Source organism: Cebidichthys violaceus, unplaced genomic scaffold (assembly GCF_023349555.1).
Source record: "Cebidichthys violaceus isolate CVI_PGR_0920_01 unplaced genomic scaffold, fCebVio1.0.p SCAF_14, whole genome shotgun sequence".
NCBI lineage: Eukaryota > Metazoa > Chordata > Actinopteri > Perciformes > Stichaeidae > Cebidichthys > Cebidichthys violaceus.
Genome location: NW_027176307.1, coordinates 5277531 through 5302634, shown reverse-complemented (window position 1 = coordinate 5302634; position 25104 = coordinate 5277531). Strand labels below are relative to the sequence as shown.

The following is a 25104-nucleotide window of genomic DNA, read 5'->3' as shown; positions in this document are numbered from 1 at the left end:
ATGTGAAAACCTACATGGCAAAAGACCGGATTCTGATTCTGATCACCTCAGGGCCAAAAAACAGAAACCCCCACCAAAACATGAATGTTATTATTCCGGTGAAATAGTGGGATATAAACAAACTAATTTGACCTAAAAATGACCTGACAGCAGTTTGATCGCGACGATCAAACTGCTGTCAGGTAATTTTTAGGTCAAATTAGTTTGTTTATATCCCACTATTTCACCTCACTACCACACTGTCCTAAGTTTCCTTCACAGCAGCAGCAGCAGCCCCATAGAGTGAACCCTGATGTCGCTGTGACATCTCACTTATATGTATGTGGACATGCTACCACCTGGTGGACAGAGAGTTTACCCTCAGAGTGCAGAGCAGAGCTACGCGCTGCTTTGAATGAAATGTAGTGTCAGAGGCTCATTTAAAAAAAAGGTTTTCCTCAGACACACAGAAGAGTCGACCAAAAGTGGCTTTGCTGGAAAGAAAAAAATAATCAATACAACCCCAGAGAAGGTTCAAAGACATAAATCCCACATGGAAATAATTGTCATTAATGATTCTACCTTAAAGGGAACTTTTTTTCTTCCCAATTAACAGATATTATATGACATGCTTCTATATACACAGATTTCGGTTTGATTTACTTTGAAATGTAGTCAGTTACTGACAAATTATGTGACAATTTTTGTAATCAGTAACACAAAAAAAACATAATCTAATCTGAATACTTCTGGATTACTATTGACCCTTACAAATGCAGTACTGGCACAAACATGTGTACTGTGTGTATTCTACAACACGTGGGATGGTGTTTCTTTAGTGCACTTTTTTTTGCTGCCATCTTTTCTTGTCAAAGGTCACTTTGAGGACTTTGCTCTTGTAATACAGGCGAAGCACCTAATCAAAATGTTCCATTTCCCAATTTCACTGTAAATAGAAATGAAATAAAAACTCCATAAATCAGCATTAAAACATAAACAAGTATTAGCAAATATTAACAAAACTGTGAGCCTCAGAGGAGTAACAGTTGAATGTATTCAGCATTTAAAATTGGTCAAATCAAATAACCTGTACAAAAACATGATGACATAAACATATATTTTAAAGATGCAATAAGACAATAAATCATGTAACTATTGTAACTACTCTGATTGCAACTTTTTTTCCCCAATTGTAATCTGATTACTTAAACCTGATTCGATGTCATCCCTTTTCTATTCTCACTCTGTCACCCAATCCTTAGTAGTTTAGTAGGGCACACTCCAGTTTCTTACAATAATGCTATGTACAAGTACACCAGTGAGTATGGAAAAAGAGATAATACCTCACTGTCTCCTAAAATAATATTTACATAATCTACAATCCCATGCTAAACTGCCATTAAGAATTGGGGTGTGTCCACAGTGCTTGTAAAGTACTACCCTTCCCAGCAGGCCACAGAATCTTATAACGCTTTGACTTACTGATGGGGTTCTGTAGTTATTTTGGTCTGTCTCGTTCCGTAGCTCCCCTAGTGGACAGTTTAAGACGTGCAGTGGAGTTTTTGACACTGGACGGCAGTAATTCACTCGAAGCAGGAAATCAACCACCGCGCCACCAAAGAAGAAGAACATCGCCAATGTTGTTTTCCGCCGCTCGCATTCACGTGGAGGAACCGCAGCGTAAGCGCTCGTGCAGCCGACAGGACGACGAATAAAGACTAAAAAATGACGCAGTTAGACGGTATAGTGTAAGTTTGACAACGTACTCTTTTGAATTCACTGTGTTTAAGCGTCCGTATGTATCGCCTTTGTTCAGTGCTCGTGAAACTGACTGTGTGAGGACCGCTAACGTTAGCCCAGCGTGGCGATAAGTTAGCTAACGTTAGCTTAACGTTTAGACAGAAGCTACCTCACTTAGCTTTTTATAACGTGAGGTTGAATTTATCACGGGTCGTATTCTACATTCAGTGCAAACTACATCATGTCAAGCTAGTGTTTAAAATGTCAGTCACGTGAGCACGTAACTGATTTAACTAGCGGTAACACGTTACATGGGTTAGCTCAGATGCATCCATACACTGTTATCCAGAGTTTGGGTTCACCTGTCCGATAAAAACTATGATCCTATTGTTATAATAAAGGTCAAATTAATAGCGGGGAAAAAGTTTGTCGATATTTTATTTAAATAAAAAAGGTAGATATCAATAATTTGTTAGGTGAGAGGACGAAGGAGCATCATAGGAATATGGCTTCCTTTTCTCATGTTCAGGTTAGTATAGATGGATAGATAGATAGATATGTACTTTATTCATCCCCAGGGGGAAATTTGTTTGTAGGTAGGTATGAAATGTAAATTATCTTTAGATATTACCGTCTTGTAATAATGTTAATATGGACTGTATCTAAGTTATTGTATATGCCATTTAGCCTAAATAACATAACAGTATTATGAAAATCCTGTTAATTTTGTTTAATTTGTGAAGCTATAATATTTATTATGATTATTCTATTAAAGACCAATAATGATCACAATTAGGATACGTTCAATATATCTGCCTTTTCAACCACATTGTACTTTCTCTCGAGCTCAATAAACCTTTCTTAAAGTTTTTATATTTAATGTACTATATTAAACTAGCAAAGGACAATGACCAACAATAGCCAGCTTTAATATAGAAAACACAATTAAAAGCACTTCTGAATCAATCCAGTTCAACACTCTCATTCTAAAAACCTGTCACATGTTGTGACTCTGACTGCCTCTTTATTAGGACCCGAGCCACCGACAACGTCGGGCCAGCGAAGGCCCTATTGAAATTCTATGGGGTATTATTAGGGCCCGAGCATCGACGTAGTCGGAGCGGAGGACCTATTGTTATTCTAATGTTTTTTTATTAGGGCCCGAGCACCGACGTAGTCGGAGCGGAGGACCTATTGTTATTCTAATGTTTTTTTATTAGGGCCCGAGCACCGACGTAGTCGGAGCGGAGGACCTATTGTTATTCTAATGTTTTTTATTAGGGCCCGAGCACCGACGTAGTCGGAGCGGAGGACCTATTGTTATTCTAATGTTTTTTATTATTATTATTATTAGGGCCCGAGCACCGACGTAGTCGGAGCGGAGGACCTATTGTTATTCTAATGTTTTTTATTATTATTATTATTATTATTATTAGGGCCCGAGCACCGACGTAGTCGGAGCGGAGGACCTTTTGTTATTCTAATGTTTTTTATTATTATTATTATTAGGGCCCGAGCACCGACGTAGTCGGAGCGGAGGACCTATTGTTATTCTAATGTTTTTTATTATTATTATTATTATTATTATTATTATTATTATTATTATTATCGTACCAGTTTCATCGCAAAAAGGAGGTGCTTGGGATACTGGGAATCTTTTGAAATTTGGCACAAAATTCAATCGTGATGAAAATTCCAGTATTATTGGGGTGTCCAGCTGCGGCATGACATTTTGGCTCAATAGCGCCCCCTACAGAGTAGCCCCAACTTTGGGTTTCACCTAGCTGTATGAAATTTGGTAGGTATGTGGAACGTGATGGGACGTACAAAAAAGTCAAAGGAGGTATATCCTAAACCAAACAGGAAGTCGGCCATTTTGAATTTTATGACGTTTTTGGACCGTTTCAAGGCGCCGTACTTTAACAAACTCCTCCTAGAGATTAAACCCGATTGCCTTCAGATTTGGTCAGTATGCTCTTGAGACCTTGGCAGTGAAACGATACTCAAAGATCAAAAAGTTATCGAACTATGTGTCCGTGGCGTGGCGGCAAAAAAACACCATTCGCCATGAAACAGGAAGTTGTTGTAACTCGGCTGTACATTGCCTAATCTGCTCCAAATTTCTCATATGTCATAACATCCTGACCCTGAACACATGTATATGACAATTTAGAATCATAGTAATAGCGCCACCTAGTGGCAACTGGAAGTTGTACGTTTTGTACTTTGACACCCTGCTCCTCACAGATTATTCCGATCCCTCTAAAGTTTTGTCAGAAAAGCCTTAAGATGTTGATAATGCTTCATTGTGAAGATCGTAAGAAGTTGTCGAAGGGCAGCGACGTGGCGGCTCGGCGAACTTTGATCCTTCGCCATGAACGAATAAACTGATGTAACTCGACTCCGCATCATCAGATCTTTACCAAATTTCACATGTTTGATTAGACTCCAGGCCTGAAGACGTCTGCAGGCCAATTTTGAATCATTTCATAGCGCCACCTACTGGCAACAGTAAGTTAAAGTCTTTATACTTTGGCTTATTTCTCTGTTAGAAAATCAGATCAACATCAAATTAGTTCCACACAAATGTAAGAAGTTCATAATGCCAGTTCTCTAAGCTTTTGATGTTTCATCAAACGCCGTTGCCGTGGTAACGCAGTCTTCGCCGTGAAAAACGATGGTCATTTGGAGAGGTTAAAAAAGCTCGAAACACAAGCAAACTTGACACACAGATCACAAGGCCAAAATGTAGTTCTATAATATGATTTTATTCAATCAGAGTGTTAAATCGGCTCAATAGCGCCCCCTACAAAATTTCGACGAAGCAGCCCTTGCAGTACGTTTCACATAGATTAACAAAATTTGGTAGGCACATGTATCACATGTGGACTTAAATAAAAGTCTCTTGGGGCCATGCCCTAAACCCAACCGGAAGTCAGCCATTTTGAATTTAGTCTGAATTTCTAGTGTCGTTTTTTCAATTTCCAGGCACTCTACTTTAACGAACACCTCCCAGGGAAATAATCAGATCAACTTAGAATTTGGTCAGAACAATCTAAAGACCTTTGTGATTAAAAGTTACTCAAAGCTTGTTGTTTTGTGAAATGCCGTTGCCGTGGCGACGCATTCCTCGCCATGAAAAACAAAGGTGTTTTTGAGGGGCTAAAAATACTCAAAACAAAATCAAACTTGTCACACACATTTAAAATCCTGAATGTAGTTATCTGATGTGATTTTAATGCTTCAGAGTGGCAACTCGGCTCGATAGCGCCCCCTACAATATTTCGACGATGCAGCCCTCGCAGTACGTTTCACCTAGATGTATAACATTTGGTAAGCAGATGTATCACATGTGGATTTTAAAAAAAGTCTTAGGGGTCCATGCTCTAAACCCAACCGGAAGTCAGCCATTTCTAATTTTGTATGAATTTCTCGGGTATTTTTCCCATTTCCAGGTGCTGTACTACGAACTAGTCCTAGGTAATTAATCAGATCAGCTTAGAATTTGGTCAGAACAATCTAAAGACCTTTGTGATTAAAAGTTTAGAATTCATCAAACATGGACTTGGTGTAGCGGCCATTTTACATGGTTCGCCATCATCCATCAAGCTGTTGTAACTCAACTGTTCTTTGTCAAAACTGTCCCAAAGTTGACATGCTTGATTACTGTCATGATTTTAGGACATCTGCATGCCAATATTAACTCATAGTCATAGCGCCACCTACTGGCAACCACGGACGTAAGCAGGATTCTATAATTACAGCGGCCCGAACACTGAACTTAATAAAAGGTTTTGTGGACACACCATGAGAAAAAGACTTCTCTGATCTAAATATGTGCAAACTAAGATGCTTGGAGAGCAAAAGTTAGACAACAGTGGTTCTCAAACCATGTCAGTGGGCATTAGTATAAATGATCAATCCAGAGCTTCTACTCGAGAATCAGAATAAATGTTGCAATGAATGCTTCACACTACAATCTAAAGTTACAGAAGAGCTTAAAATGAAAACAGTGTTAAATTAAAGTGTTCAAGTAAAAGCAAATTACACTACTCTTCTGTTAACTTTCATGTGAGTCCAAATACAATCAGCAGGACACTGCACCCAGTAAACTGACAAGTCTGTTATGTTACAAACACTGAAGCGCATTCATGCACATTCATTTTCTTAATGATCTTAACAGGCTTACATTTATGATTGCATCGGAGTAAACTCAAAACATTTGAGGCATAATGCCTGGCAACATGATCTTGCTACGCTGCTGGTCGACGCAGAAATATCATCTAACTTGTGCACGCAGTGTATGATGGTCAGAGAAATGCATGACCGCGTCAACCAGAGTCCTGCCGGTGTCTTCGACGTGCGCGTAGTTGCGAGGGCCCGATCAATGCTGCTTGCAGCTTTAATTAGGGCCCAAGCACCGACGTAGTCGGAGCGGAGGACCTATTGTTATTCTAATGTTTTTTATTATTATTATTATTATTATTATTATTATTATCGTACCAGTTTCATCGCAAAAAGGAGGTGCTTGGGATATTGGGAATCTTTTGAAATTTGGCACAAAATTCAATCGTGGTGAAAATTCCAGTATTATTGGGGTGTCCAGCTGGGGCATGACATTTTGGCTCGATAGCGCCCCCTACAGAGTAGCCCCAACTTTGGGTTTCACCTAGCTGTATGAAATTTGGTAGGTATGTGGAACGTGATGGGACGTACAAAAAAGTCAAAGGAGGTATATCCTAAACCAAACAGGAAGTCGGCCATTTTGAATTTTATGACGTTTTTGGACCGTTTCAAGGCGCCGTACTTTAACGAACTCCTCCTAGAGATTAAACCCGATTGCCTTCAGATTTGGTCAGTATGCTCTTGAGACCTTGGCAGTGAAACGATACTCAAAGATCAAAAAGTTATCGAACTATGTGTCCGTGGCGTGGCGGCAAAAAAACACCATTCGCCATGAAACAGGAAGTTGTTGTAACTCGGCTGTACATTGCCTAATCTGCTCCAAATTTCTCATATGTCATAACATCCTGACCCTGAACACATGTATATGACAATTTAGAATCATAGTAATAGCGCCACCTAGTGGCAACAGGAAGTCATAGGTTGTGTACTTTGACACCCTACTGCTCACAGATTAATCGGATCCCTCTTAAATTTTGTCACAAAAGCCTTAAGACCTTGATAATGCTTCATTGTGAAAATTGTAGGAAGTTGTCGAAGCGTGGCAACGTGGCGGCTCTGCGAATTTCGATCCTTCGCCATGAACAAATAAACTGATGTAACTCGACTCCGCATCATCAGACCTTTACCAGATTTCCCATGTTTGATGAGTCTGTGGTCCTGAAGACATCTACAGAACAATTTTGTATAATAGTCATAGCGCCACCTACTGGTAACAGGAAGTAAAAGTCTCTATACTTTGGCATGTTTCTTTTAGTAGATAAATCTGATGAACATCAAATTAGTTCCACACAGATATAAGAAGTTCATAATGCCAGTTCATGAAGCTTTTGATGTTTCGTCAAACGCCGTTGCCGTGGCGACGCAGTCTTCGCCGTGAAAAACGAAGATGCTTTTGAGAGGCTAAAAATGCTTGAAACATAAGCAAACTTGGCACACAGATTTAAAGCCAAAAGTTTAGTTACATGTTATGGTTCTATTGCTCTAGAGTGGAGTGTCGGCTCAATAGCGCCCCCTACAATATTTCGACAAAGCAGCCCTCGCAGTACGTTAGACCTAGATGTATGACATTTGGTAGGAATATGTATCACATGTGGACTTAAATAAAAGTCTCTTGGGGCCATGCCCTAAACCCAACCGGAAGTCAGCCATTTTGAATTTAGTCTGAATTTCTAGTGTCGTTTTTGCAATTTCCAGGCGCTCTACTTTAACAAACTCCTCCCCGGGAATTAATCAGATCAACTTAGACTTTGGTCAGAACAATCTAAAGACCTTTGCGACTAAAAGTTACTCAAAGCTTGTTGTTTCGTGAAATGCCGTTGCCGTGGCGACGCATTCCTCGCCATGAAAAACAAAGGTGTTTTTGAGGGGCTAAAAATACTCAAAACAAAATCAAACTTGTCACACACATTTAAAATCCTGAATGTAGTTATCTGATGTGATTTTAATGCTTCAGAGTGGCAACTCGGCTTGATAGCGCCCCCTACAATATTTCGACGATGCAGCCCTCGCAGTACGTTTCACCTAGATGTATAACATTTGGTAAGCAGATGTATCACATGTGGATTTTAAAAAAAGTCTTAGGGGTCCATGCTCTAAACCCAACCGGAAGTCAGCCATTTCTAATTTTGTATGAATTTCTCGGGTATTTTTCCCATTTCCATGTGCTGTACTACGAACTAGTCCTAGGTAATTAATCAGATCAGCTTAGAATTTGGTCAGAACAATCTAAAGACCTTTGTGATTAAAAGTTTAGAATTCATCAAACATGGACTTGGTGTAGCGGCCATTTTACATGGTTCGCCATCATCCATCAAGCTGTTGTAACTCAACTGTACTTTGTCAAAACTGTCCCAAAGTTGACATGCTTGATTACTTTCATGATTTTAGGACATCTGCATGCCAATATTAACTCATAGTCATAGCGCCACCTACTGGCAACCACGGACGTAAGCAGGATTCTATAATTACAGCGGCCCGAACACTGAACTTAATAAAAGGGTTTGTGGACACACCATGAGAAAAAGACTTCTCTGATCTAAATATGTGCAAACTAAGATGCTTGGAGAGCAAAAGTTAGACAACAGTGGTTCTCAAACCATGTCAGTGGGCATTAGTATAAATGATCAGTCCAGAGCTTCTACTCGAGAATCAGAATAAATGTTGCAATGAATGCTTCACACTACAATCTAAAGTTACAGAAGAGCTTAAAATGAAAACAGTGTTAAATTAAAGTGTTCAAGTAAAAGCAAATTACACTACTGTTCTGTTAACTTTCATGTGAGTCCAAATACAATCAGCAGGACACTGCACCCAGTAAACTGACAAGTCTGTTATGTTACAAACACTGAAGTGCATTCACGCACATTCATTTTCTTAATGATCTTAACAGGCTTACATTTATGATTGCATCGGAGTAAACTCAAAACATTTGAGGCATAATGCCTGGCAACATGATCTTGCTACGCTGATGGTCGACGCAGAAATATCATCTAACTCGTGCACGCAGTGTATGATGGTCACAGAAATGCATGACTGCGTCAACCAGAGTCCTGCCGGTATCCTCGACGTGCGCGTAGTTGCGAGGGCCCGATCAATGCTGCTTGCAGCTTTAATTAGGGCCCGAGCACCGACGTAGTCGGAGCGGAGGACCTATTGTTATTCTAATGTTTTTTATTATTATTATTATTAGGGCCCGAGCACCGACGTAGTCGGAGCGGAGGACCTATTGTTATTCTAATGTTTTTTATTATTATTATTATTATTATTATTATTATCGTATTATTAACCAAACAGGAAGTCGGCCATTTTGAATTTTATGACGTTTTTGGACCGTTTCAAGGCGCCGTACTTTAACGAACTCCTCCTAGAGATTAAACCCAATTGCCTTCAGATTTGGCTAAAAATACTCAAAACAAAATCAAACTTGTCACACACATTTAAAATCCTGAATGTAGTTATCTGATGTGATTTTAATGCTTCAGAGTGGCAACTCGGCTCGATAGCGCCCCCTACAATATTTCGACGATGCAGCCCTCGCAGTACGTTTCATCTAGATGTATGAAATTAAGTAAGCAGATGTATCACATGTAGACTTAAAAAAAAGTCTTAGGGGTCCATGCTCTAAACCCAACCGGAAGTCAGCCAATTTGAATTTTGTATGAATTTCTTGTGGTTTTATTTCCTTTTCCAGGTGCTGCACTACGAACTCCTCCCAGGGAAATAATCCGATCAGCTTAGAATTTGGTCAGAACAACCTAAAGACCTTAACGATTAAAAGTTACTAAAAGCTTGATGTTTCATCGGATAACATGGACTTGGTGTCGCGGCAATTTTACATGATTCGCCATCATCCATCAAGCTTTTGTAACTCAACCTTACTTTGTCAAAACTGCCCCAAACTTGACATGCTTGATTGCTGTCGTGATTTTAGGACTTCTGCATGCCAATATTAACTCATAGTCATAGCGCCACCTACTGGCAACCACGGACGTAAACAGAATTCTATAATAACAGCGGCCCAAACAGGGTTTGTGGGCACACCATGAGAAAAAGACTTCTCTGATCTAAATATGTGCAAACTAAGATGCTTGGAGAACAAAAGTTAATCAACAGTGTTTTTCAAACCATGTCAGTGGGCATTAGTATAAATGATCTGTCTAGAGCTTCTACATGAGAATCACGTTAAATGTTACAATGAATGCTTCACACTACAATCTAAAGTTACAGAAGAGCTTAAAATGAAAACAGTGTCAAATTAAAGTGTTCAAGTAAAAACATATGACACTGCTGTTCTGTTAACTTTCATGTAAATCCAAATACAATCAGTAGGACACTGCAGGGAGTTGAACTCCATCCCAGTAACCTGACAGTCTGTTATGTTACAAATACTGAAGCACATTCACACGTTCATTTTCTTAATGATCTTAACAGGCTTACATTTATGATTGTATCGGAGGTACACTCAAAACATTTGAGGCTTAAGACCTGGCAACATGGTCTTGCTATGCTGCTGGTCGACGCAGGACATATCATCTAACTTGTGCATGCAGTGTATGATGGTCACAGAAATGCATTGCCGCATCAACCAGAGTCCTGCCAGTACCCTCGACGTGTGTGACGTTGCGAGGGCCCGATCAATGCTGCTTGCAGCTTTAATTAGGGCCCGAGCACCGACGTAGTCGGAGCGGAGGACCTATTGTTATTCTAATGTTTTTTATTATTATTATTATTATTATTATTATTATTATTATTATCGTACCAGTTTCATCGCAAAAAGGAGGTGCTTGGGATACTGGGAATCTTTTGAAATTTGGCACAAAATTCAATCGTGGTGAAAATTCCAGTATTATTGGGGTGTCCAGCTGCGGCATGACATTTTGGCTCAATAGCGCCCCCTACAGAGTAGCCCCAACTCTGGGTTTCACCTAGCTGTATGAAATTTGGTAGGTATGTGGAACGTGATGGGACGTACAAAAAAGTCAAAGGAGGTATATCCTAAACCAAACAGGAAGTTGGCCATTTTGAATTTTATGACGTTTTTGGACCGTTTCAAGGCGCCGTACTTTAACGAACTCCTCCTAGAGATTAAACCCGATTGCCTTCAGATTTGGTCAGTATGCTCTTGAGACCTTGACGGTGAAACGATACTCAAAGATCAAAAAGTTATCGAACTATGTGTCCGTGGCGTGGCGGCAAAAAAACACCATTCGCCATGAAACAGGAAGTTGTTGTAACTCGGCTGTACATTGCCTAATCTGCTCCAAATTTCTCATATGTCATAACATCCTGACCCTGAACACATGTATATGACAATTTAGAATCATAGTAATAGCGCCACCTAGTGGCAACAGGAAGTCATAGGTTGTGTACTTTGACACCCTACTGCTCACAGATTAATCGGATCCCTCTCAAATTTTGTCACAAAAGCCTTAAGACCTTGATAATGCTTCATTGTGAAAACTGTAGGAAGTTGTCGAAGCGTGGCGACGTGGCGGCTCTGCGAATTTCGATCCTTCGCCATGAACGAATAAACTGATGTAACTCAACTCCGCATCATCAGATCTTTACCAGATTTCACATGTTTGATTAAACTCCAGGCCTGAAGACATCTGCAAGCCAATTTTGAATCATAGTCATAGCGCCACCTACTGGCAACAGTAAGTTAAAGTCTTTATACTTTGGCATGTTTCTCTTAGTTGGAAAATCAGAGCAACATCAAATTTGTTCCACACAAATGTAAGAAATTCATAATGCCAGTTCTCTAAGCTTTTGATGTTTCGTCAAACGCCGTTGCCGTGGTAACGCAGTCTTTGCCGTGAAAAACGATGGTCATTTGGAGAGGTTAAAAAAGCTTGAAACACAAGCAAACTTGACACACAGATCACAAGGCCAAAATGTAGTTCTATAATATGATTTTATTCAATCAGTGTTAAATCGGCTCAATAGCGCCCCCTACTAAATTTCGACGAAGCAGCCCTCGCAGTACGTTTCACATAGATTAACAAAATTTGGTAGGCACATGTATCACATGTGGACTTAAATAAAAGTCTCTTGGGGCCATGCCCTAAACCCAACCGGAAGTCAGCCATTTTGAATTTAGTCTGAATTTCTAGTGTTGTTTTTTCAATTTCCAGGCGCTCTACTTTAACGAACTCCTCCCAGGGAATTAATCAGATCAACTTAGAATTTGGTCAGAACAATGTAAAGACCTTTGTGATTAAAAGTTACTCAAAGCTTGTTGTTTCGTGAAATGCCGTTGCCGTGGCGATGCATTCCTCGCCATTAAAAAAACAAAGGTGTTTTTGAGGGGCTAAAAATACTCAAAACAAAATCAAACTTGTCACACACATTTAAAATCCTGAATGTAGTTATCTGATGTGATTTTAATGCTTCAGAGTGGCAACTCGGCTCGATAGCGCCCCCTACAATTTTTTGACGATGCAGCCCTCGCAGTACGTTTCACCTAGCTGTATAACATTTGGTAAGCAGATGTATCACATGTAGACTTAACAAAAAGTCTTAGGGGTTCATGCTCTAAACCCAACCGGAAGTCAGCCATTTTGAATTTTGTATGAATTTCTCCTGTTTTTTTCCATTTCCATGTGCTGTACTACAAACTCCTCCTAGGGAATTAATCCGATCAACTTAGAATTTGGTCAGAACAATCTAAAGACCGTAGCGATTAAAAGTTACTAAAAGCTTGAGGTTCCATCAAACAACATGGACTTGGTGTAGCAGCCATTTTACATGGTTCGCCATCATCCACCAAGCTGTTGTAACTCAACTGTACTTTGACAAAACTGTCCCAAACTTGACATGCTTGATTACCGTCATGATTTTAGGACTTTTGCATGCCAATATTAACTCATAGTCATAGCACCACCTACTGGCAACCACAGAAGTAAGCAGGATTCTTTAATTACAGCAGCCCAAACACTGAATTTATTTAAAGGGTTCGTGTGCACACCATGAGAAAAAGACTTCTCTGATCTAAATATGTGCAAACTAAGATGCATGGAGAGCAAAAGTTAGACAACAGTGGTTCTCAAACCATGTCAGTGGGCAATAGTATAAATGATCTGTCCAGAGCTTCTACATGAAAATCACGTTAAATGTTACAATGAATGCTTCACACTACAATCTAAAGTTATAGAAGAGCTTAAAATGAAAACAGTGTTAAATTAAAGTGTTCAAGTAAAAGCAAATGACAATACTGTTCTGTTAACTTTCATGTAAGTTCAAATACAATCAGCAGGACACTGCAGGGAGTTGAACCCCATCCCAGTAAACTGACGGTCTGTTATTTTATAAACAGTGAAACACATTCACACATTCATTTTCTTAATGATCTTAACAGGCTTACATTTATGATTGTATCGGAGGTACACTCAAAACATTTGAGGGTTAAGACCTGGCAACATGATCTTGCTACGCTGCTGGTTGAGGCAGGAAATACTGTTTAACTCGTGCACGCAATGTATGATGGTCACAGAAATGCATGGCAGCGTCAACTAGAGTCCTGCCAGTACCCTCGACGTGCGTGAAGTTGCGAGGGCCCGATCAATGCTGCTTGCAGCTTTAATTTATTATTATTATTTGATCTTGTGTTGCGGTGAACTGCTGTGTGCAGACTGTCATCTTCCCCTCCTCTGTTTGTGTATTCATCCTCAGAAAACCCAAGACGAAGCGCTCCAAGCGCTTCTTGGAGGGCAGAGCGCCCAAGCTGACCGAGGACGTGAAGACCGCCATGATCATGAAAGGGGGGAACTCCAGTCTGACCGTCACTCAGGCCCTCAAAGACATAGTAAGTGACCTGAAGGTGCTCTCGGTGTGCAAGACCTTCCAGGCATGACTTGTTTCACACAGATACACGGGCAGTTATAACGGTTTAATAGTCCAGATGTTAAGGTGACTGCAGACATGATGACATCACACTGTGTTCTTCTGTTACACTTCTTTAAGTAGCTTTTTATCAACCTTTTTTTTGTTATTCAAATAGGGTAGGATTTAAAAAACAGTTCTCTCCATTTTATTATTCAGCTACTTTACACACAGACTTCAAGTACATATTTCAACTCATGCAACATATCGCATGTGACATACAAGAAAAAAAAGAACCTCACCTTTTGCTTCAAGTGCAGAGTGACAGAGGCTTAAATGTACTTAAAGGCTGTTCAAGGTGGAGCTTTTAGTTTCATAATACTGGATAGTTAAATGGAAAATGATTCATCATATTTATTTGGTTTTTATATGTTTTAGGGGTAAAATTTGAATCTGCCATGGCCTGGTTGGTAAATGTGTTAGTACAATGTTTTGCTTTGAAGTAGAAGTACACAGTAAGTAGTATACAGTTGAGTTGCATATTTTTTAAGTGCTTTGGGGGCCTTTTGTTAATTATTTCAGTGTACAATGACAGTGTATAGTAACATAATTCAGTATTAACATCATAATAAATCTATAGCTGTTTAGAGCCCTTTTATTTTATGTAATTATTTATTGGGGGGGGGGGGGGGGGTTGGATAAACTGACCCTTTTAATTGAAATATCAAATCTTTTTTTATTCATTTTTATTTATAAAACTGCATACTGTGGTGGAAAAAAATCCTATACCCGCTTTGCGTGGGTGTTTTCATGCTGAAATACATAATACCAAAAACCAGGTTGTCTTTTAAGTATTTATTCTCTGCGCAGAGAAGGTTTATTTATTCTCTGCGCAGAGAAGGTTCAATCATCACAACAGAATGCGTACAGTCTCAGTGAGGAAGAACCTCGAAAAAACTGAACAAGCTTTCTTTATACAGAATGAGCAAAGGTGGGGGCCGATGGCTAACGTTACAGACATCTCGGTCTCAGACTGATAGGAACGACATTCAAAAACAAACGGCCAGCAACCAAAACAAGCGGCCCAAAGGCCTTGGCATGGAACATTCTCATACAACACAGTTAGTTATCTTTGTGAACAGAGAGTGATAATCCTTCTTCTGCACAACAGAGACACGGTGAAGTTCAACAAAGTCCAGAGCAAAATGACTTATGCATGAATACAATATACTGAGTAGAAATGTATACTACGTAAAAAAATTACCATTACAATCCTCCCCTTGATCATTACATTAGATCACTACAATAGTATATATTCCCCGCTAGAAGTGAGAACATAAGTCAATAATATTTTAGTTAAGGATATCATTAACCCCTAGCATAGGTTAATTGTGTTAGGTGTTGGTGGGCTGTTTTTGTGTTGTGAAAACACCAAGCCTGTGGAGGAAACAAAATCTTTATCATGGAAAAAGTGTCTAATTGTGCAGTCGTTTGAACAGAGTGCTCATGGGAATACAGGAGGAGTTGATGGGACACTGATTTGTTGATGGTTCGCACTAAAGGACAGTCTAACAAAAGGATTGACACGTACCATCATCTGGATATTTCACTAGTTAGTTTGGTTAACATTGGCAGGCGAAACTAGAGAAGTTTACTGACGTGTGGACAGAATAATTAAGGTGTTGAAACAGATTTCGTTGTAGCCTGTCGTCAATCAGGGGCATATCAAAACATCAACACATAATACTCAAAATGGTTTACACATGCACATCATTAATCAATAAGGTTAAGGCATTAGCTGTTTTTTTTTTTTCCAAATTGTAGGCAATTCTATGTTGTAGCAAGCTAGGGAATGTTAACATGAACATGGGAAGATAAGTCTCCTGAGATGATGTGAAACAGACACTGGACCTCTCTGTTGAACTGTATCATAAGACAACATATCAGTGAGTTTCATAACAAACAATAATCAAACGACTTAAACGATTTGTAAGAAATTATATCATATTACCATAATGCACATTCAGAATCAAGTGTCAGTTTAATCGATTACTTTATCAGGTAAACTAAACAAAAGCACTAGCTGTTTTGTGAGATCTTATTTCTCAGATAACAAGCTGTAATAATAAATATAAGTATTACACAGAAATGTCACTATTAAAGTACTACTCATCTAAGGGAGGAAAACAGTCAGGCATTGAAAACAAGTCACATGTTATTTGCCATTTAGTTAAATTACAAATCATTTCTTTAATCTGATGGTTGCTGGTTTTTGGTTCTATGTTATTTGGTTGCCATGGTTTCTCATGCATCAATTATTAGGAAACACAATTATTATTGCACAAAGGTACAGAAAACACATTGAACCTCTTAGGCCACACACCCCCGGACCATGTGCTATGGTGCTGGAGATCTGCCTTCCATCGCCGTTACTTGGGTGCTCGATGCGTTGTTAGCAAACAAAATACATTTTCTACAAAATACCCAAAAAACTGCACTCTTTTGTGTACCATGCTGAATTAATAAAATAACATACCATATTTCTTTGCTTTGTTTCCACTGACCATTACTTTAAGTCTAGTCTTAAAATTCTGAAATCTACAGATGAATGATGCTACTACTGCTACTTGTCCACTTCAGTCTATTCAGATAAATCCCTGCTGTGATACATCATAACGTATTGTATTGTAATTCCTAAAATAATAACTTAATAAAACACAAATATTTATCGCTGCAGTTCTTTTACATTCCTTAATGTCAGTTAACAACTAATTTGAATACAGTGATGTTTATATTATTTAATGTAGAGGCTCAGCTCATCATGTTATCTTGAGAGTTTAGATAGTAGATAGATACTTTATTCGTCCTGCAAGGGGGAATTTGTTTGTTACAGCAGCAGAAAATATACTAAAGCAATTAAAGTAACAGAGTAAAAAATAAAAGTTTAAAGTATAAAAATGCACATTATATACAATAAAAATAGCAGAGTAAAAGTATAAAATATAAAAAAACATGCACAGTAGTGTATACAATGAAATAGAATGGTATCATTAACTAAGCTAAAATAAACAGTAGTGCAAAGATTTAGATTTAGTATAAGAGATGCAAAATGTTCTAAAACATTTATACTCATTGTATTTAAGTGGTGTTTTTATTTGCTTTGATGATACATCAAGATTTTGATGACCAGTTGAAGAAAGGGATTATAACCTGCATGGGACAGTTACAAAGTAAAAGTATAAGATTCAATCTTATTCAATCTCTTATCACTGTGTTAGAAGACTGGGATTTTGGTAGTCATTTAGACAAAGGTTGTGGTTTTAAACAATGTTGCTAAATATTAAATTCTGTACAAAATGTGGATAGCACATATACTTAAAACTACATATTCCCCCTGTACCATGTTATCTCTGCTGTGAGCTAATTTAGCGTACTACTGGAAAAGAGCATGTGGCAAATGTCTGCAATAATTGAATTTCATAAGTGAGGGATATTTCTGTAGGCACACCTAGCATAAGTGTTGTGAGCTAAAAAGAGTAACCTAAAAAAAACGCTTGCTTAGTCGTAGCATCAGCTGCAGCATTTCCTGTTGAAATGAGATCAGAAGCGTTAGTGTGAGCATCACATTTCAAAACACAGACGGTTTTAGGGAATACATTCTTTACTTGTCATCTGAATATAAGAAGTTTTCCGAGCAACTATGACAAATTAATTCATTATTTGTCTTTACTTAGGGCAATAAATGCAAATTCATGCTTATCAGAAACATGGTTTACTGAGGACTCTAGATACATCTTTAAAATAACAAAATACAGTTCAGTTCATCCCTGCCTTGTTATCTACGGGTCAAAGAACTTCAGTGTTTAGCTCCAAATCCCAAACACTCACCCTTGTTTTCCAGCTACCCAATCGTCACTGCTCAGAAAAAAAACGCTAAAATACTAAAATACGAGTTGCGCCAACGTCCTCAATAAAACCCACAAAACAAAATTAAAAACCCCAATGTGAACAATAATAGACATATTTGCTTTTCAGTCTCACGATATGGTCTTCCAGGATCAATTTCACTCATACGATTATTTTTAATAATTTCAGCGACTCACCAAATGAGAATTTGTAGTTATTTGGACTCAACGGGTCCTTCAGGATCCCAGTGAAGACGATCAGGACAGGGGTCGGGCCTCTCTCTCTTAATTTTGTCTGGAGGTACGCAGAGGCAGAAGGGCCAGTTCACTGATCCCTGTTGGCTCCTGACGATCTTACAAGGGATCCTGTTCGTGACGCCAATTGTGGTGGAAAAAAATCCTATACCCGCTTTGCGTGAGTCTTTTCATGCTGAAATACATAATACCAAAAACCAGGTTGTCTTTTAAGTATTTATTCTCTGCGCAGAGAAGGTTCAATCATCACAACAGAATGCGTACAGTCTCAGTGAGGAAGAACCTCGAAAAAACTGAACAAGCTTTCTTTATACAGAATGAGCAAAGGTGGGGGCCGATGGCTAACGTTACAGACATCTCGGTCTCAGACTTTTGGTCTCAGACTGATAGGAACAACATTCAAAAGCAAACGGCCAGCAACCAAAACAAGCGGCCCAAAGGCCTTGGCATGGAACATTCTCATACAACACAGTTAGTTATCTTTGTGAACAGAGAGTGAGAGTCCTTCTTCTGCACAACAGAGACATGGTGAAGTTCAACAAAGTCCAGAGCAAAATTACTTATGCATGAATACAATATACTGAGTAGAAATATATATATATACTACGTAAAAAATTACCATTACAGTACTCACTAAAACAATTATGAATTAAAACCAGAAATCTTTTTTTTTTTTTGCAGTATTCCCTGAAGAAGCCCAATGCTGTGCTGTACAAGAAGTAAGTGAAATAACTTAGAAGATATATTAAGTCTGAATTAATAAATACTTTTGACTTGACATTCGTAAAAAACATTCTATACTTCACAATTCAAATCACAATCTTCAGTTCAAAGCTGAGCATTTTAAATGACTATTCCATGTAATCTAATTTCGTTGGCTCACAGTCGATATTTCATGTCCTGGTTTCTGCTGAGAATGAAACAAACAGAATGGAATGAAATCAAATTAACAGTATTTATTTGAGCAACAATGACACTTTCCTGAACTTCCTATCCTTTCTGATTATTGGTGTTTTCTTCCCTTTTAAGATGTAGACCAAAAATCTTCTTAAAAATTATTTAAATATGTTTTGACGCAAAGGAAGGGACTCCTACATGATCGAGCAATCATTCATAAATTTGTCGGAGCAAGTTAACTGTCTTTGAGTGTTGAGCTAACTGCTGCATATTTGCTTTTCAGGAAGAACATAACACGTCCGTTTGAGGATTCAACATCACTGGTGAGTGTGCAAGAAGCACCCCGAACGCTTTATTTCAATGTAGTCCGTCATCCAGTCTTTTTGCTAATCATCGCTCTCTTAATCAGGAATTTTTCTCCAAGAAGTCTGACTGCTCTCTGTTTCTGTTCGGCTCCCACAACAAGAAACGGCCCAACAACCTCATATTTGGTAAACTCTTTTTCCTCTTCATATCTCACAGTTTTAAATAAGCATTGAGAGACCAGTTAGATGTAATTTCTGTACATATTCCCAGTAGAACATTTCCAATAAATCATACTTGAATTGTAGTGTAGCCATTTATTTTTCCCACAATGCTACGCATGTGCTGTAATTTGACTGCCAGCGTTTCTGTATATATTTAATGTTGTAATAACTCACCTGCTGTAGATTTGTATGGGGTCTAGTCAACATCATGTATCGATGTGTCACATAAACTTATTAAACATTATGTTCACCTTCCAAAAATATTTGGGACTGCAGGCCAAACACTGTGTCATTGTTCCTTTGGTTTGTCTGCAGGTCGTCTGTTTGACTTTCACGTGCTCGATATGATTGAACTTGGGATTGAGAAGTTCGTCTCTCTGAGTGAAATCAAGGTAATGTATGACCGCCATGTTTAAACGGTCCTTTTTGTAAATTCTCCATCAGCTCACACGGCAAAAAGCATCTGTGACGTTACTATGGTTACCTTGCAGTTTGACTTACCTTGAGCACTGATTAGAGCGGTGGTTACAGCTGTTGGAGGCATCCCAGTATACTTTACCCGGACCCGTTTTCGACCTTTGCCTGGGGGAAAAAAAAAAAATCTTGTGCTTTTAAGGGGGATTTTTTATGCAGCAGAGGTATTCACACTCCTTAACAGTATTTGGCGTTAATGCCTTGAAATGCTAATACACACCCGCCATTTCACAGTATAGAAGAACACCCACAAAGTTTGTTTTCATGCTAATTGAGCGAAACGCAAGTACGACACCGACTACATGAGATATGGATTTTCTTACATTGAGGACAAAAGAGGGCAAAAACCTCAGTGTGTTTTGTGCAGCGAGGTTCTGGCACAAGAAAGCATGAAGCCGTCAAAACTGAAGTGGCATTTGTTGGATCAACCCGCAGCGGATAAACTGAAAACTATTCCTCTGTCAAATGACACTATAAGTAGGTGAATTGAAGACATGTCAGATGACATCAAACAGACCACAGCTCAATATTAGGCAAGTGGTCATTTTGCATTACAAATGGATAATCTACAGACATAACAAACACAGCAGTTTTACTCGTTTACGTAAAACGTGTGGGACAGGGACTGATAGGAACAATTTCTCTGTACAAGAGAGCTCCTACTACTACGACTGCAGAGGACATTTTCAGCTCAGGTTCAAACTGCACCATTTTTTCATTAAATACATTTGAGAAGTTGAAAATTTGGGTCACGGCTTGTCATTAAGGAGTGATGGGTCCCGCAGCCAGACCAGTTGAGAACCACTGCTTTAGAAGACGGCCTACCAGCCAATCAGAGACTACACATGGAGTCTTACAACAGATTGAACTGAGAAAGGAATTTTGGGAAACGCATGTTAGCTTAGCATAAGGAATGGAAGTAAGGGGGAAACGGCTAGCTTGGCTCCGTTGAAAGTTAATAAATATGCTTCTAATGCTCACTAATTAACACAGATTTTAATCTGGTCACCAAAGCCACGTTTCCACCAAGAAGTTCAGTTCGTTGCACATTAGAACGGTTGATTTCTTTGTTTTATGAACACATGTCGTTTATAGTACCTGGTACTTTTTTTTGATACCACCTCGGTCAAGGTTCCAAGCGAGCTGAGCCAATACTAGAAGGTGGAGTTAAAACACTGCAGACCACTGATTGGTCAGAAAAAATCATCACAAGCCATCAAACATTCTCCAAAAAAACCCTCTTTTTAAATGGCGACCTCATTTCTTTCTTTTTTTCACTCAACCGAAATAATAAAAAATATCACATGATCTGCTAAAATCTAGTTTTTGTTTTTTGTTGCAGACCAGCAAATGTCCCGAGGGGACCAAGCCGATGCTGGTGTTTGCTGGAGAGGCTTTCGATACTGACAACGAACACAAACGTCTGAAGAGTCTGTTCATAGGTGAGCACTCATTCTACTCTGTGTGTCTCTACGTTTCCTTTCTTTTTATCCCACTGCTAACATCAGTCCTCGTCCATCTCTCTGTCAGACTTCTTCAGAGGTCCCGCCGTTACTGCGGTGCGTCTGGCGGGTTTGGAACATGTTCTGCACTTCACAGCCCTGGAGGGGAAAATCTACATGCGCAGCTACAGGTCAGTTGGATTTGGTTAAAAATTATGTTAAGAATTGGTTTGCATCTAAAAGAGCCAAGCTAGCATCCCCCCACTACAGAGATATTGATGTCATGCATCATTACAGGAGTCTGTTGAAGAAGTCCGGGTGCCGCACACCGCGGATAGAGCTCGAGGAGATTGGGCCGTCGTTCGACCTGGTCCTAAGGAGAACACATCTGGCTTCAGATGACTTGTTCAAGTTGTCTCACAGACGGCCCAAAGCTCTGAAGGTAAAGATAGTCTTTCTCTGACTCTCTCAACTGCCCTTTGATGGGACATGAGAAGGAAGTTAAAATGAGGTGTGCGCTCTGGGAAATTGTTGGATGACCTAACTGGGGTTTTCTTTCCACTAAGTTCGGTCATCTATATATATGACCAAGTTATTGATACTAAAAGTCTCTTATAACCTCATTACTGCCCCCATGAAGCTGTTCTGCTCATTAAACACCAAAAATCTAATGTATTATTGAAAAATAGAAAGGTAATTCTGCTGTTGTTCGATCCTGGCCATCAGTGCGTTTTAAAAAAAACAAAGTTTGTCCTGAGGATGGCGCCAGAGGAGAGACCACATTGTTGCATGTTGCATAAACAGATTTTAACCTCTACACAGTTACCATTTTACAACATCCAACACTCTACATCGTCAGGCTTGGTCCACCTTTTAACCAGGCTGGGCTCTACTTATGTGTTGAAGGTTAATGCTAAAATTAAACGTCCGACCGACCCTCCATTGGGTCAGTCTCTATACTGTGCAGCCCAACAATGAGCACAGTTTTTTTTTTTTTTTTTTTTTTTTTTAATGCTTCTTGAAGATATCCTGAAGTTTACAAATATGTCATGATGTACAATGAGGTTGGATGTTTTGGAGAGAGGTACCTGGGATTCTTGTACCTTTGTGGTACAAATTGACTGTTTCTTTGTCAGTATTTCTGTTGGTGTATTGTTGAGTAAGTCATTTGAATGTCCCCAAAATGACCAAAGTGCGACACAAAATCTGGCAAAAAAAATAAGTTCTCTGAAAAAGTTCTCAAGTTCAATTCTCAAACCGACATGTCGTTAACGCTTCTCTTAATCACCGACACAGGTCCGGAAGAAGAAGAACATTTCCCGCGACGCATTTGGCACCAAGTTTGGCCGGGTGCACATGCAGAAGCAGGATCTGTCCAAGCTGCAGACGCGTAAGATGAAGGGCCTGAGGAAGAGGAGGGGACCGAAGGTCGCCGAAGACCAGGACGCACAGGCGCCCAAGGTGGCCAAAGTGGAGGGTTGAGGTTGCCTTTACCATTGTGCGTACAGATCAATGTCCTGTACCAGTGCCCTTGTTTATAATAAGACTGACCATGTGCTTAGCATTGCCAGCTTGTGCTGGTGACGAGGGGTCATGCAGATCTATTATTCCTGCCCCCTATTGTTGTTCCCCCTGTTTTTTTTCCATGTGACTTTCAGATACGTCTTTGTCTTGAGCGGCATGAGTGTGTTGGCTCAGCTCTCTGGGAAAACCACAATAGCATCAGGAAACAGAAGAAAGCCCAACAAGTGTTTTCCAATGGCAGTTGTAGAGGAAGTCTGCCTGAAATTAGCTGAATTTGTTGTTCATAAGTTGGAGCGTGTAAAAGTTGAATTTCACCGGCTGCACTCACTTTAAAGGAAATAAAGCTGTCTCTTAATTACGTTGGGTTGTTCAGAGCTTTAATTTTTAGAAATTGTTTGTGTTCACTGTCTCTGCCCCTCATAACTTTTGGTTTTGCTTATGTTCACGTCATAAAGTCGGACTGTTTGCACTCTTTTCAGCTGTTGTAGTACTCTAGATCGATCCTGGTCTCATGGCCACTGTTATAAGGTTTCATCTCGGAATTGAACAAATTTTTACTCCGTATGGTCGAAGTCTCCAAAGAGTACTTAGTTGATTTTATTTTTAGACCTCAACTGTGGGATATCACTAAATTGATTTATTTGTTATCATGAGAAAACAAAGGAAAATTTCCACAATATTCAGCCAATGTGGAAGTTCATTAAACTTGCATTATTTCTACTGGCCATCAGGGGGCGGCGACTCTAGTTGTATAGAAGTCTATGAGAAAATGACTACTTCTCTTTATTTATTACCTCAGTAAACATTGTAAACATGAGTTTATGTTCTTAATCTCTAGTTTCAAGTCTTCAATACAGCATGTTGTTCATTTAGAGTCAAATAGACCATTAAGCAGGGTATGAAAGTTAATGGAAACCTTTTGGTCGACTTAAAATGTATTAGTCAGTATTTGGTTGTACTTAGCTCGCACCTTATCGTGTCACTTCTGGTTCCAAAAACAAAGATGGTGATGGCCAAAATGCCAAAATTGAGGCTTCAAAAACCGTACTCCATAAGCCAATGGTTGACCTCATGGCAACTAGGCCCACTTCTTATTAACAGTCAACACCCATACAGTGGATACGGCAGTAAATCAGAAATCCAATTTTTTTTTTTTTTGTCTGGGTTTTTATGGTAATGTAGATCTTTCAGATATATTTGAGTGACTTTAAATGATAGAAGACAAAATATGTGGTGCAAAATAAAGGTTACCTACATTGGTCACAATTAGCAACTATTTTCCAGTCAAATTACTGATATCGTTCCATTTTTTGGGGTAATTTTTTACATCATTTTACAAAATTACTTCCCCATATAAAGCAGTTTTGTTGTTTTTCTGGCGTCCTTGTGTGATCTCCAACCACAGTTACCTACTTTTTTTCCTGTAATTTTCTGCTCACTGCACATATCCATCTGCATGTCTGTCCATCTGCTTGCCTTGCAATTTGTCTGTTTTTAGCAGCTGGAAAAAGAGGGAAGTGAGACCTTTCGTAACTGCACTGAGGGAGCCGCCTGGAGAAAGAGCAGGCTCAAATTGTGGCAGCGGCACTTCCTGTTGCAAGCTCAGCTGCCACGATCACACACGTGTGCCGACTAAAACTTTCTGCACATACAACAGTATACCCTGGTTTACTGCAAAACTGGGGCAGCTTCGTCAGGCTAAAGAGGAGGCCTACAGAAGTGGTGACAGGATCCTGTACAACCTGGCCAGAAACACACTGACAAAGGAGACCAAGGTAGCAAAGAAGAGCTACACTGAAAAGTTGGAAGATAGGTTTTCAGCCAATGACCCTGCGTCAGTGTGGAGAGGCCTGCAGGACCTCACCAACTACAGGAGACCATCCCCCCACACTGAGGAGAATCACCAACTGGCTGACGACCTTAATGTCTTCTACTGCAGGTACATATTTGATTCCACCGGGAGCGTGTGTGCCGCGACCTGCCCCACCGGGAGCGTTTCAGAAGCGGAGCGCTCGCAGGCGCCACCCGCGAAAATCGTGAGATTCCGCGATAATCTGCGTAACAACCACGGACGTATAAAGAGAACAACAAACACATAAAAGGTTACTTTACCTGTCCGACGTTGAATTGCTGTTGATTTGTTTATATTCCTTGTTTTTTGAGACATTTTTAAGCTTGGATATAGAATTAAAAATAGAAGAAGAGCAAAGACAGAACAAGCATAAACCCGACCCGTGGGCTCTCGCACGCCCTCTTCTTTGAGGCAGAGTAGTGTTTGCCTTCCGTGTGTGCTTTTTCACTGCGGTTTCTGTCAGATCAGCAACACTGAATAGGTTCTACACAGACGTGAAATAC

The 25104-nt window shown here is 39.5% G+C and overlaps 1 protein-coding gene across 1 annotated transcript; it reads left to right on the top strand.

Annotated features, from left to right (window-relative positions):
• The first annotated feature begins 1601 nt into the window (after positions 1 to 1601).
• Positions 1602 to 23107, top strand: rpf2 (ribosome production factor 2 homolog). The gene is made up of 10 exons (XM_068708582.1): positions 1602 to 1727; positions 13576 to 13708; positions 18567 to 18604; positions 19066 to 19105; positions 19192 to 19273; positions 19625 to 19701; positions 21126 to 21225; positions 21314 to 21416; positions 21523 to 21667; positions 22522 to 23107. Exons 1-10 carry the CDS (start codon positions 1705 to 1707, stop codon positions 22705 to 22707), a joined length of 927 nt encoding a protein of 308 aa, XP_068564683.1. The 5' UTR covers positions 1602 to 1704; the 3' UTR covers positions 22708 to 23107.
• Positions 23108 to 25104: the final 1997 nt, after the last annotated feature.